General features: G+C 45.7%; 1 protein-coding gene across 1 annotated transcript; it reads left to right on the top strand.

The window, feature by feature from the left end:
• Positions 1-2,180: 2,180 nt before the first annotated feature.
• Positions 2,181-7,177, top strand: PIM3 (Pim-3 proto-oncogene, serine/threonine kinase). Its single transcript, XM_033058880.2, has 6 exons — positions 2,181-2,702; positions 3,027-3,136; positions 3,282-3,332; positions 3,624-3,987; positions 5,249-5,425; positions 5,577-7,177. The coding sequence occupies exons 1-6, from the start codon at positions 2,621-2,623 to the stop codon at positions 5,759-5,761; spliced, it is 969 nt and encodes a 322-aa protein (XP_032914771.1). The 5' UTR covers positions 2,181-2,620; the 3' UTR covers positions 5,762-7,177.
• Positions 7,178-14,894: the final 7,717 nt, after the last annotated feature.

Here is a 14,894-nt window from a genome sequence, read left to right as displayed (position 1 = left end):
GAGAAAGAGAGAGAAAGAGAGAGAAAGAGAGAGAAAGAGAGAGAAAGAGAGAGAAAGAGAGAGAAAGAGAGAGAAAGAGAGCGAGAAAGAGAGAGAAAGAGAGAGAAAGAGAGAGAAAGAGAGAGAAAGAGAGAGAAAGAGAGAGAAAGAGAGAGAAAGAGAGAGAAAGAGAGAGAAAGAGAGAGAAAGAGAGAGAAAGAGAGAGAAAGAGAGAGAAAGAGAGAGAAAGAGAGACCAGCTTTATAACTGCTTTATTTCGTAAATCCAAATCATTAGCTTTTAGGAAAAAAAAAAAGTCGATTAACATGAAATCTCCTGAATTCCTCAGATACTCAATAAACTCAGCAGTATATTTTGGAGCCTCTGCAAATTGGCCTGTATGAGAAGTAGTAACTTTAATAACCCAACTGATCTACCTTCAAAAAATACATTCTGGGACACGAAGGGTTGAAACTGCGCCTGCAAACTTGACCTTTACATCAGCTGGTCTAACCTAATAAAAGTTATTACCTCTCCCTAGAAGCCCTTGCTTTGTTTATGGGCACGAATGCCCGAGATTACAGCGCTACTATAACCAGACAATGCCAACTGCGAGGCTCTCCCCGGGAGCCCAGGGTGGGAGGGGCTGCCAAAAACAGCCTCGCGTCGGGGATCCCCGCTGAGCAGCGGTCCCTGCAGCTCCGCTGCCCTTCCCTGCCGCGCACCTGGGCCGCGGTGGGTGACAGGGTGGCGGTGACAGGGTGGCGGTGACAGGGTGGCGGTGACAGGGTGGCGGTGACAGGGTGGCGGTGACAGGGTACGGAGCGGTGCCTGCCAAGCTGTCTGCGTGGTGCTCCCCGCCCCAGCGCCCGGGGAGCGCATCTGGGCTGGGCTCTAGGCAGCGGCTGGAGCAGTTATTAAGTCACTGTTGCCCACCCAGCACCGCACCAATTAATTTTCAAAGCACTCGCCCACAGCTACGCTGGACAGACACTCGGCAAGACCCCCTGGATGCCCTCGGGCTTCTCCCTCCACCTGGGCGCTCCCAGCTGTCTCGGTGTCCCTTCCGAAGAGGCCGGGGCCTGTCCGCGGCACAGCCCGGCCCGCGGTGACCGGCGCGGCCGCAGCCTCCGGGCGCGGGACCCCGCGGGCCGGGACGCGCCCCCATTCCTGTTGATGCAGCGCCCCCTGCGGGGCGGGCCGGGCCGGGCCGGGCGGCAGCGCCGGCAAGCGGAGCAGCTCCGTGCCCTCCCCGGCGCGGCGCCTCGGCGGGGCGGGAAGCGCTCAGCTCCCCCGAGCTGCGCCGCCAGCACTCCGGCGCCCGCCGTCGCGCCGCACCGGCCCCGCGGGGCTTCCGCACAGGGGAGGTGACTGACAGAGGCAGGCGCGGAGGGCAGGCGCCGGCGTTCCCCCGCGCTGGCACGGGGCCGAACTGCGCCGAGGCGAGGGGGCAGCGCTGGGGAGGAGGAGGAATCGCCGCTGAGGGCGAGGGAGCGCGCCGCGTGCTCACTGGGGAGCACCGGCCGGCAAAACGAGCGGGCTCCGAGGCTGCGACCACCGTGCCCAGGCTGCCGGCAACCCAGACGGGCTCCGCGGAGCCGCGACCCACCAGTGCCCCGGCACTGTGGGCGCCCCGCCCCGCGCAGCCCCGGACGCGGCGGCTCGGAGCGACCTTCCCGCAGCCCGGGGCGGGGCGGGCCCGGCGCGCCGCGGCATTCCCGCCCTGCCGCCGCCTGGCCGCGCGCCGCCGCATGCAAATGAGGGCTCTCCTCATTGGGCCGCACCGGGAGCCCTTTGAAAGGGCGCCCGGCGATTGGCCGCGCGGCAGCGTTAACGCACACGGGAGAACCTCTCCCCCGCCTTTTTTTTGGCCGCTAATGTGTGATGCGTTCCTCTCAGACGGCGTGTAACTCTGCGCGCCGGTTACTACAGAACAAGTAGTTCCCAGCCCCCCGCCCTCGCCGTGCCCACCCGTGCGGTGGGGCGGGACAGGGCGCTACAGTCGCGGCCGCCGCCCCGCGGGGGCTCCGGCGCAGAGGGGAGGGGGCGGCGGGGACGAGGGGGAGAGGTGTTCCCCCCCTCCCCCGCGGAGGGATATTCTCGGCGCACTCGCCGCACTCTGCCCGCACCAAAATATTGGGAGTTAAGAGGCGGCTCGGCGGCGCCGCCGGCTCAGAAGCGCGCGGGCAGCTCGGCGGCGGCGCGGTCTGTCTTGCGCCCGCCACGGCTCCACTGCGGCGCCCAGCCCGCTCCTGCCACCGCGGCCCCCGCAGGGGCGGGCTCCACGCGCGGATTCGAAGCCCCTGGACTTGTCTGCCTCCGCGGAGAGCTATAGTTCTGCCTGCGACTGCCTGCGCCCCGAGCGGCTTTCGCCGGGTGGAAGAAGGAACGCGGGAGCGGCGCGTTCGCTGACTGCGTTTCTCTGGAGGACTTTGCGTGACCGACACTTGGACTGCCGGCGGGGACGCACCTCCAAGGACTCCGTGGGTTTTCGCTCCCGGCCGAAGAAGCAGCCGCGCAGAAGCTTTCGGCGGCCCGCCGCCCTCCGCCGGCTCCGGAGAGAGGAGAGCCGCGCCGAGCCGAGAGGACGCCGGCGGAGCTGCCGCGGGAAACTAACTCGTCGTTTTCCCCCCATCGGAAGATGTTGCTCTCCAAGTTCGGCTCGCTGGCGCACATCTGCAGCCCCAGCATGGACCACTTGCCGGTGAAGATCCTCCAGCCAGGTACGGGGCTGGGGTGTCCGCTGCCAGCGCCGCGCCGGAGGGCGCGGACCGGCCCTGCCTTACTGGGATGTCGGGCTCGGCGTCTCGCAGCTCCCGCAGCTGCATATATTTTCTGTTTTTTGGATTTTTTTTCTTTGTATTTTCTTTTAATTGAAGAAGATTTTTTTAAATAATGCCTTGGTCGGAATTAGGGCAGCACACGCAGTACGGGCAGAGCGTTTGTGGGCTTTTAAAAAATTTTTTTAACATCATTATTACTATTATTGTTCGAGCGCAGCGCGACTGCGGACACTAACGCGGGTTTTTTCCCTCTTGTTTACGCAGTGAAAGTGGAGAAGGAGCCGTTTGATAAAGTGTACCAAGTGGGCTCCGTGCTGGGCAGCGGGGGCTTCGGCACCGTGTACGCGGGGAGCAGGATCGCCGACGGGCTGCCGGTGAGGCGCGGGGCGCCCGGGCGGGGGCGGCGGGCGGGAGCGTGGCGCGGGAAGCGGCGGGCGCGGCCGGCCCGGCCCTCGTTGGCGGGGCGCAGGCTGAGCCCGCCCCGCCGCTCACGGCGCCTCCGTTCTCCGCGCTCCGCAGGTCGCCGTGAAGCATGTGGTGAAGGAGCGGGTGACCGAGTGGGGCACGATTGTAAGTATCCGGAGGGGTTCCGGGGGTACCGCGGGGCTCCGCCGCGGCGGGGCCATTGTGTGGGCGGCGGGGCCCGCCCCGCTGGCGCGGCCTCTGCGTCGGGAGGGAATTTGGCGGGGGTTCGCCGCCGCAGCGCCGCGCCCGCCCCTCGGACTGCGGCAGCGGCAGAGGGGGCTCGCCGGCCGCGCCCTCCTCCCCGCCCTGCGCGCCCTCCCCGCCTCCCTCCCCTCAGCGAGGGGGTGCCCCGGGCCGCGCCACCCCCCGCTGACCCGCGCCCCTTTTTCTGCCCAGAGCGGTATCATGGTGCCCCTGGAGATCGTCCTTCTTAAGAAGGTGGGCTCCGGCTTCAGAGGGGTCATCAAGCTGCTGGACTGGTACGAGCGGCCCGACGGGTACCTGATCATCATGGAGCGGCCCGAGCTGGTGAAGGACCTGTTCGACTTCATCACGGAGAAAGGTGCCCTGGACGAAGAGACGGCCCGCGGGTTCTTCCGGCAGGTGCTGGAGGCGGTGCGCCACTGCTACGGCTGCGGCGTGGTGCACCGGGACATCAAGGACGAGAACCTGCTGGTTGACCTCCGCACGGGCGAGCTGAAGCTCATTGATTTTGGCTCGGGGGCCCTCCTCAAGGATACAGTCTATACCGATTTCGACGGTACGTGCCCCCCACCCTTCCCGTGCCCCTCCTGGGGCGATGCCCTTCCTAGAGCTGTCGCTTAACCCCTTTCCAGTGAGCAGTCACAGCAAGCAGAGCCCCTGGTGCGGGGGTTCATATCAGGTCTATCAGTAATGGAAACTTGTGGACCCGAAGCCACTTAGGGGTGTTCAGTTGCGTAGGAAAGAAGCGATTCCAGGCAGTGACGCAGCAGTTTATGTTTCCCTGTCTTGGAAAAACCGGGGTTTTTTTCCTAGAGGGCGATCTGTTTACATGGAGGTTTTGCCAGTGTCGGATGTTTCCATGTGTGGATATGCCGTTTTTATATGCGGTGGTTTTTTTTTAAACTCGGAGTGGTACCTCCCCCGCTCCCATTCTGCCAGTGTCCTGGAAATCCCGCATTGCAGATTTTAAAGTGATGGGGACAAATGCACTCCCTCGAAATGACTTGCTACAGCGGCTGGGGCCGATGCTTTAGGGGTGGTGAAGCTGCATATAAGCCAGCATGTGAGCAGAGGGAGCGTTTCCCCCGGTCCTTGGAGTGTGGCTGGTGTAGGAGCGGGGTCTCGCTCCCCCGCCCCCAGCTGCCGCACTCACATCTGTTTGTTGTGAAACCCGAATCCCCGCCGCACGTGACCCTCGGCATCACGAATTCCCCGTTTTGTTTGGTATCCAAGGAGCCCTCGGACACCGAGGGAGGGAAAGGGGGGGCGAGTTGGGAAAAGCTGCCGCATAGAAGCCCCAGGGGGAGGCCTTAAAAACATAGAAATTGTAAGCGGCCCTATTTTGTTTACTGCCCTGTGGAATTGGATAAAGCAGATTAGCCCCGTGTAATGCGGGCAGACCTGAGTTTCACCTTCTTGTCGCACTCTCCTCCTCCCTGCCAGCCCCCTTTGTCCTTTTGTGTCTATTTTTGGTGTGATGCTGCAGACGCCACGTGGTCAGTGAAAGGGAGCTTGCCTCAGTAAACAGTCAGCTGATGGGGCTGTGTTATTCCTTGCAACAAAATAGAACAACCGGATGGGCCAAGTCTGTTGATGGTGTAACCCTGCAGATGACCTGAAATTACACTGCTAATGGCTTTGGCTTGTGAAAAATTTAAAGCTGTTTAGTTTTCTGGGTTTGTTTTTTTTATTTGGTTTTTTTTTAAATTCTTAAATGTCAAGTTTTTAAATTTAATTTAGCTCTACCAGAAGGAGCTAAACAATGGGGAAGTACTTTAAACTTTTACTCTAATTGTGCGGTTTTTTTATGCTTTCAGGAACGAGAGTATACAGCCCTCCAGAGTGGATCAGATACCACAGATACCATGGACGGTCAGCAACAGTATGGTCTCTTGGAGTTCTGCTGTATGACATGGTTTGTGGAGACATCCCTTTCGAGCAAGATGAAGAAATACTGAGGGGACGATTATACTTCAGGAGAAGAATTTCACCTGGTAAGTTCTACAGAAGCCAAATGGATTTTCTGGTTTGGGAGGTTTTTGTAATAGTCTTGTACATGTGAGCTTGTGTAGATGGGTTTTTGTTACTGAGAGTTGTCTTTTTTTTTAACTTTTTTTAGTCTAATACACCTTTTTTTTGTTACAGAATGTCAACAGCTGATCAAATGGTGCCTTTCACTGAGGCCTTCAGACAGACCAACACTTGAGCAGATTTTTGACCATCAATGGATGCACAAATCTGAAGTAGTGAAGTCTGAGGACTGTGACATAAGGCTACGGACCCTTGATACTGATGTATCTAGCACAAGTTCAAGTAATGAGAGTCTGTGAATTACTAAGGACCTCGCACTGGGAGGGGGAGCTTCAAGCAGAAAGACCACAGTGCTGCTGCCAATACATAGGAGGGGCTAGAAAAATGCATTCATTATTCTGTAGTTGAATCTTTGTCTGAGGGACTTGATTTTGTTTTCCCCCTTTGCTGGTTTCTGCTTTGGAATGAGAGATTTCCTTTGGAAACGCTGATGTTTGGGAGTTGCAGGCCAGTACTTAGTCAAAGACTGACCTTACTAAGAAAGCAGTGACCTCTTGAATACATGGTAAACTTTTTTGCTCTCATAGAGCCTGGACTAGATTTTATTTGCTTTTGAGTGCCTTTTTGAAAGCTGCTTCAGTGGGACTTTCTTTTTTGAGCTGTCTATGTCCAAAGAAGATCCAGTTCATTATAGGAATTTGCTCCCTTTAGACTGAGTGCTGGAGGAAGCAGCTCCTATGATGCATTGGAGAACCTGTTCGGTGATTGAATGAAGTAGTCCCATCCACTGGTGATGGAATACTTGAACACAGACATTTCACTCCTGCCCCCCTGCCCTTTACAGATCCAACCCACCTCTGCTGCTCAAAATATTTCCTATAGCCTGCACAGAAATATGAACAGGTATATCGGCTTCTTTATCAGAAACATTTATTCATGTTTCCTTTTATCATCTCTACCATTGGGCATGAGAAGCCCCTTTCTCAACTCCCCCCCGGCCTTTTGTCACCCTGCGAGTCTTAAAGTATGTATGGGCATGTTGAATGCACAATCAATGCAATATTCAAGGACTTCTACTTTTTTTTTTTTTCCATACCTGTATAATGTGTTTGTGTAAACTTGTTTTTTTTCCCGTGTACTATACAGTTATTTATTGTTTGGATTTTAGAAGACCTCCCACAGTTTTTAACTGTGGCTATTTATTTGGTTAATTTATTTGGTTAGAGTTATTCAACACTGTGCTTTCCCCTCCTTCTCCCCATGGGAATTCTAGTGGTTTGCCCATGGCACTTTTTTTTCTGCATTCCTGTCAACTTTTGGTTACAAAAAAAATAAAATAAAAAAAAATTTCTGACCTTACCAGTTTTTTGTTGGAAGATGGGAAATTGTTGTACAAAGTCTAATTTAAGGGAAATAGAATGACTTTTTCAAGTTAGTCAGTATGCCTTTTGTCTGGTATTACTGTACCAGAAGTGTAAAGTAATGCTATTTGGAAGGGTTTTAAATTATTGACATTGTACAGTCTCCGTGCATTGGCTCTGGAAGGTAGAGTGGCAGAGTCATAAACCTTAATTTATTTTAATAGCTGTGTTTCTGTGATCTGGTTGCATTTATGCAGCTTGGATTTGGATTTTTTTCTTCTGTTTAACGGTGTGAAATGTATGGAGATCATATTTTTTATACAGGTATTTCAATTAAACTTTTTGTATATAACAGTTCTGTGTTTGTACTTTTATCTTCCGTTTGCACTTTACTTGTGATGAGCTGGGGAACACACTGTTACCATCTCAACCACCTCGGCTGCAACAGCTGAGCCAGAGTTAGGAGATGGTCTATGCCATTAAGCAGTGACCATTTTGAAAGAATTAAGCAATCCCTCACCTGAGCTCTATCTGCTCCTCAATCGCTGCGTTTGCTGTTGGACTGGGGAAGGAGTACAATTCAACACCACTAATGGCCTACATAAAAGGGAATTGGCCCTGTAATTGTGGGACTTTTACCTCTGTAAACACTGAATATCAGTGTACGTGTCCTTAAGTATAACAAGGAAGGAATTCTGTAGCTGCTGGTGGTTACTGTTTTCACAGTTTGATATGTGTGCTTTTCATTACATTCCGTTTCCTTCTTCCCACTTACACTTCCTTCTGGGGCCGGGTGAGGACTTCTGTGCCCTTGCAGGAAAGGGACAGCATCTTGGAGATCAGGGGCACTGTTCTACTTCCACTTCCATTCATTATCCAAGACTGGTGTGTCTGTCACTTTAGATGGAGTATGATACAGGGGAGCATGAGCCATTGTCACCTGCAGCAAAGGACAAGAGAAATGTCCTCAGCATTCATCTTCACACACTGTGAGTCAAGTCCTGCAGATTAACAATTTCATCCTCGTTCCTCTGTAGCCAGAGACTGACCTGACTTGGTCTTGTTGCGGGGGTGGTAGTGATTACAAGGTTTAACTACTGCAGAGGGATCTAGGAGGTATATTTAAAGATGTGTTCAGTTATTAAAGGTGCAGTAAAGGGCTAGGCTTAGAATCTCAGTTTTATGTTATTTCCCTTCCTGGGGATCTTTCTGCCAGCTCATCTGCTATTATTTTGGCTCCCTGTGGGTAGTATCTCGCTGGCATCACATCAAGCTCCTGATGCTAACTAGTTTAGACTCAAAATGCCAATGAATAGCAGGAGGTGTAAATCTGAAGAAAAAAGACCATTTTTGGTCTGCACACTTTTCTGATGATATGGAAAAAAGCTCTAACCACACTTCTGTCCATCAATTTGTTTTCTATGTTTTCTAATTTTGTTCTTTTTTATTTTAGACTTGTTTCCCCAACTTTTAAGGAAAGTCTCTATATATGCTAAACCTAGTCCCTGAAAAACTCAGTTCCCTATTGTTGGAACTCTATTCACAGAAATAAAAGGTTCTACAGTTAAGACTGCTTAGAAAAATCAGTGTCCCATGAGAAGAACACTTAAAAGTGAATATTTAGACTTTTGCTTTGGAATGAGAAATTCCTTTTACTTAAGAAGGCAGAATTCAGGTATGCTACAGGAGAGATTATCCCAGCACCTAGTGCACCTCTTTAGGGAAACGTTTCTAACCACAAGAGGTCCCTGGAGAAATTCCAGTAGCTGACAGTAATTAACATCTTCCACTCCAGTGGCTTCACATGTTCACAGCTGTTCAGAGGGATGGCAGCAGGGCTGTATGGGTGAGCTTCAAAGAGCTACCAGAAAAGCAATTCTAAAAACACATTTGTAAAGCTATTGTTGATTGCTGAGTTAGGGACTTTCAACATTTCCACAAGAGCTGATGTTACTTTCCTTAGCTTCACTGAGAATCAGCGTTGAAACGCTCTGTTTTGAAACATAAAAACTAGGTTTTCACCTTTTGCTACTGAGGCAAAATGCATTAAAAGGATAAAGGTCAAAAGGACACGGGCACGAGTGCTGACTCCCCTCTGGGATTAGCTCAACATAAAAGGTGCACTTTCAGTGCTGCACAGGCAGCTTTGGTTGTGAAACTCCCCTGCACACTAATAGAAGCCATGTGGCTGAAACACCGTATACCGAAAGTAATGATTTGTAAAAATAGCTTTTCATTACAGTTGAAAGTTGGAAAATGATGTGTTAATATAGTTCCATTAGCTGAGTGTTTATTCCAAATTGTGCAAGCCAGTGACAGCTCCTGGTTTCTCCTGTGCTTCTATCTGGTATTAATATCATTAAATGTTATTTCTCTGGAATCCTCCTCTTCATATTCTCTTCCCACTAGGTTGGTTTTCAACAGCACAAAGCTTGAAAAATAAAATTCAGCAAGTCATTCAAAACACTATCATTTAAATCAGGGCCTGTTTTAACCTTGAAAAATTGATTTAGCAATATTCATACTTATGCATGTATGTATGCTGCTGGCTTAATAATAGATATTTTAAATATATTGTAATACTTAAATATCTTTAACAATATAGTGTTGTGTGTAATTCGTATCCCTAGTAAAGCTCATTTCCCTGAGTGCATAAGCATACACTCTCTTCTTTTTTTTTTTCTCTTTTTTTGTTAACTGTGCTTATATTTACTGAAGCAGCTGAACAAGAGCCCTTTTAAAATAACTATTGAAGGATCTTAGGAAGATTGACTAGGGTGTGTTCCCACCAAACACTTGTGGTTCTCTCTCAGTGGTTTAGTGACCTCTATTGGTGAAATTAAAGTACATGTTCCAAAAATAGTGATGCATAAATTGGGGAGATTTTAAAGCACTGCTGGCTGATATTTTTAGATATGAGTGAGTATGGCAGATATTTAATTATACCATAAATGCTTGAAGGGATATTTCACTAAAATTGAAAATTTTTAAATTACTAAAAATGCAAAAATAACTTCTTAATAAAAATGGAAGAGGGGAATATGTATTCAAAAGGTTGTCAAATCTGCATCTGATGTTACAGTGCTAACCTGCCTGGTGTGCCCCCAGTCACCTACATGACTCTTGGCATGAGCATTTACAACCATATTGGCCCTCATTCTTCCACTTCATTTCAGTAACCATGAGAAGCGCTTGTCTTCTGGCATGCAGATGGGCAATAATTCTCAGTGGTGTAACCAAACAGAATGTTGTGCCCCTATTGGCTTATTATTAGTAGAATTTTTTCTACTAACAGCAGTGATGCTACAATTCGTAGCAGAAGTCAAGATGGTGGCGCTTTAGTTTCATTGCAATACAGTTTTTGATACTGTCCCACAGTTTTCTCTGCTTGTAAGTTTGCAATTGTTTCGTTTCGTGGTTATCCGTAATTTAAAAATGTAATATGTTTTTGCCTGCAGCGTTCCTTCAGGTAGCTGATTTACCAGAGACGTATTAAGCTTTGGTTATATTGCAGAACTGCTGAACAAAGTGATAAGGGGGCCACAAATCCATGCAACTAAAAATGAATTTGAATCTGTATAAGACAGGATTCCTAATTATTATTTTCAGAGAAAGTTTGTGTCATAACAGGTGAATTCATGTTATCGTTAAAAAATGTGTCCACATAGACATACCAGCGTTTTTTTGATGAAGAGAAGTGACTAAACTCCAGAGCTGTGGTGTAACTCAAGGCAAAATGAGGAGCAGAAACATACATCCATTAAATTCTTGCAGACATTTTCTTAGTTTGCAATTCCATCCCTTTTCTTCCAATAAATTTAAAAGGTATTCAGTCTTCGTGTCCTTTACTGCTCGTAATCATGATTTGTAATACAGTCTGGCACACTCAAGTTTTAAGAAACATTAAGTGGTTTGCCATACTCTGATAAAATCGGCATGCTTATATCTCAGATGCTAGGATTTCCTTTTCCTTAAAATGCTATGAAGGAAATGACTTGCCTACGGAAACATTCTGCTTACATAATAATATAAATTCAATATAGGTCTCAGATTAGCTGTGTTTAAGCTCTAATTAATATGGTCTTAGTAAGAACATTATCTATTATAGCTAATACTCTGCTAATTGACTACACAAACCATTATGTAAAAAGCTGTTTATACTAGCCCACTAAGAGAATTAGTGAGATGCATACTTTGACTTGCACTGTTTCTCAGGTAAGTCTGTGTTAAACATCAAAATTAGAATTAAGTCATAATCAGAAAAGTAACTTGTGGAACAATATGATTGTTTACTGTTATTGACTCAGCAGTCACTTTAAGTCTCCAGTTAAGTGTGCAGAAAGATTATAGAAAATTATACTGAAAACTGAAGTATTTTGGTATTTTGCTCTATTACATACAGAATCCTTAAGCAAATGTTTTATTATTTTATGAATAATTGTATGTGTAATAGCTACATGGATTTTTTTTTTTGTCTGCATGTTAATGCTACTGAAAAAAATGCTCTTTTGTAGAAATAAAAAAAAAAAAAAAAGTTTTTGCTTTAGAAACTTACTGTGGTAATTATGAATGGCCTGGTTTCAGGGTTGAAGTTTCTCTCTCCCCTTTTCTGCTTGCTTTCTTTTAGGACAGGAAAATATAAGCATCATCTATCAGTCTATTTGAATTAAAATATGCAAATATGTTAACAAGCATATGTTATAAAAGATTGGCATGATGATTCTCCATAATTAATTTATTTTCAATAAGTTTCCAAGCCTAGTAGAGTCATGAAAGGGAACAGTCTCTTTCAAGATCATCCTAAGGAAAGATATCCATTACTTGTGGGGAAATACTCCTGTGTTCACACTCCATGCAAAGATTTTGGGGTGGAGAGAGGAGAGGAGAAGAGGAGGGTAGTTTGTTTGTTTGTTTGCTTGTTTGTGATGTCTAAGTAATAAAAAAAGCCTTACAATGTAAATATTTACATCAGCATAGAAAAATGTAAGAGATCTCTACATCGCAGATGGAAATTTTTCTATTGTCAGGGCAGATATAAATGGATAAAAAACTTAATCCACAGGAAGGCAGATTAAGATGTGGTAAGGAAGAGTTTTATATCTGTAAAGTTAGCTGAAAACCAGAGTAACTATACTGTGGAGTATAGTAAATCATTATTTTTAGAAACAAGCTCTTTTCATAAATCATCTAGAAGTTATAGCTATTTTAGAATTACTTTGAATTTCATCAGCTAATGATCTTGAATTACAAAAACAGATTTCAGTCATAGCGTTCATCTGCTTCTTGAAGCAATATAAAATTTATTGACAGTGCTGGTTTTGCTACTGGCAAAACCAAAACTTTTTAATGCAGATTTGTCCTAATCAATAGAAGTAGTGATAGATTTTCTCATGATGGTGAGGCTAGGGGGCTACTGACCTTTTCTCATAGCAAGCATCAGCTAAATTGTTCCTCCTACTATCCCTTCCTTTTGCTAGTGCACTGATATAAAGATCAATAAACTGATCTCTCTGATAGCAACCCGGAATAAGTGAGGGAATATGCACAACCGCTTGGGTCTGGGATGTGATGGGACAGAGATGGTACTGCTGAAGAAAGGATATGTGAAATAACAAATTTTTCTCTAGTTGGTTCCATCAAACATACCCTCTAATTTCTATTTGATAACTTCTGCAACAAGGAATTTGTAAGGAATATGACAAATCTGGCTATTTTTAACCTGACATGCAAATTATTTTATGCGGCTTTTCTTCAAATCACGTGCTGAGCATTTGCTTGCGAGGTATACAGTACCTCAAGTACTGATGAAGTGAAAGAACTGAAGTCACTCAGAATCCTACACAGGTCAAAACTTAATTCAGGAGTATATTTATATATTTCAACAGTATGCCCTGCTTTTTAACCAGCTTCACAGGTACATTTGCAAATGAGAAAATACGTTAAACATTTCAGAATTGTTAATCAATGACAATTTTTTGCAGCTATTCATGAAGAAAAGTTGCAGTGAGAAAAAGTAATGCAAATGAGTTGAGATACCATAATTGCACTTTTTGTTTTATCTCAAGCTCTATGATTTTCCTATTTCTCTGTCATTTTGAGTCTCTTCAGTGGACATGAACTCCATTGTCCTCTCTAGGATATTTTTACCAATATTCACAGTTTGATATGTAGGATTCCAATATACTTAAATGAAAACTTCAGCAACTGATCTAGCAAATCTTGGTTGGCCCCTATGTAAACCATGAATTTTGATTGCATTTTAAAGATACACTGTTCCCAGTTTAGTGCTTGTTGTGGTGATGCACCCAAGTAGCTCTGATAGCTGAGGATCACCATTTCCCTGACTCCTAGCCAAAATGCTCTTGGTGACACAGGATCAAATTCTGCAGTTCTTGTTCAAAAATTCCAATAATTTCAAGGGAACTTTTGTTTGTGTGATGACTACAGAGCTATCCTTTTACTTGTCGCAAAAAAATGTCTGCCCTAGAGAGAAAATAAATAAGAAAGCCTGAAGCTGTAAACAAAATCTGTCTTGCAATGCTGAAAAGCAGTAGGAAAAGGAGAAAGAAACCCTCTGTCTTTCAGAAGTCACAGCTGCAGCTCTCTGTAAGACAACAAATGTTATTTGGAAAGCAAGGGCAAGGTAACTTGAAAGAAAGGTAGAGCATAAAAATTATCTCATAACCCGAGTCCTTGGTGGTATTTTTATTAATACCACAAAGAGCAGTACTCACCCCTGAGATTAGCTCAGTTGGTTAGAGCACGCTAACAACACCAGGTCTTTTTTCCCATGTAACTGCTTGTTGGTGTGAAAAAAAAAAAAAGGGTTCATAAAAATGTTGATCATAATTTGTACCTCTCTTTTCCTCTTCTAAACAGATTTTCTATGTCACAAACTAATGGCATGACCCAACTTCTTTTATGGCCTGTGACAAACTCCTGCTGATGCAGGCGATGAGGGGAACATGTGAGTCACAGCTTCAGAACAAATAATACACACTTTCATATTCTTTACTAAGTTACATTCTTGTTATTTAATATTATTTTAAAACTAATGTCATCATGGCAAAATCTGCACTGGTTCTTTTCACCCAGATAGTTTTCACAGTCCTTTAGAGACTTCATTCACCGATTATGAATATATATATGTTAGCAACTTTTGTCTACATCTTACTGCCAGCTTATAGAATAACTTTCTTAGTTCCACAACAAAGTAATATAATTGACAACACCAAATATTTAGCCAAGTTATTAACATACCTGAGATTATTTGTTCTTTCTGACCAATTTTTCTGTTCTCTTGGAAAACGTTAAATTTCTTTAATGGAAATTTCTAATGACACAAGTTAATATATATAACTATATATATATATAAATATATATAAATATAAAATATTTCAAACTCCTATAATAGGTCTTCTCTAATGAATAGATCAGTTGAAGCTCACTGACAACTGAGCGTCACAAATGGTGGTCATCAATGCAATATTAAAAAGTCATAAAGAATCCCTAGACAAACACAAGATTATCAGAAGTGCACATGAAGTTCTCCCAGGCCCTGCAGGCAGCCAGTACAAAGCTTGCATGGCACTGGTGACAAACTGGAATGGAAGATACTTCACATAGCATAGTGATAAGGCATCAAATAGCTTGGTACTGGTTTTCTGCAGGGAAAGATCACACTGCACAGAGGGCATATGTTTGTTCTCTGAGTGCTGTACTTCTGCACTCTGGATGTTAAAATTCAAGATAATTCATTGCAAATTGGCTTAGACCTGGAAAAAAATACAAACATTTGTGTTGAAATGAAAGTATCTTGACATACCTAGATTAACATTTACAATGCTGTTAACTGACTCAAGTTAATGCAATCAACTCAGAGGAGCAAAAAACCCAGAATCACAGATTTCAACTAAGGGATTGTCTAATCAAACTTACTGCAAGTAAATTTTCTCAGGTAAATTGTTGAACCAGCACCTCTTTGAGAATTACAGATAATAAAAAATGGTTCATTTTCTCCTTTTTCTCTAGCTTTAAATAAAGCCTGTTTGAGAACATTTGTTGGAGTACC

This window comes from Catharus ustulatus, chromosome 4, assembly GCF_009819885.2.
Source record: "Catharus ustulatus isolate bCatUst1 chromosome 4, bCatUst1.pri.v2, whole genome shotgun sequence".
Lineage (NCBI taxonomy): Eukaryota > Metazoa > Chordata > Aves > Passeriformes > Turdidae > Catharus > Catharus ustulatus.
The sequence above is the reverse complement of the archived record's forward strand: the minus strand, read 5'-3'. Positions and strand labels throughout refer to the sequence as shown.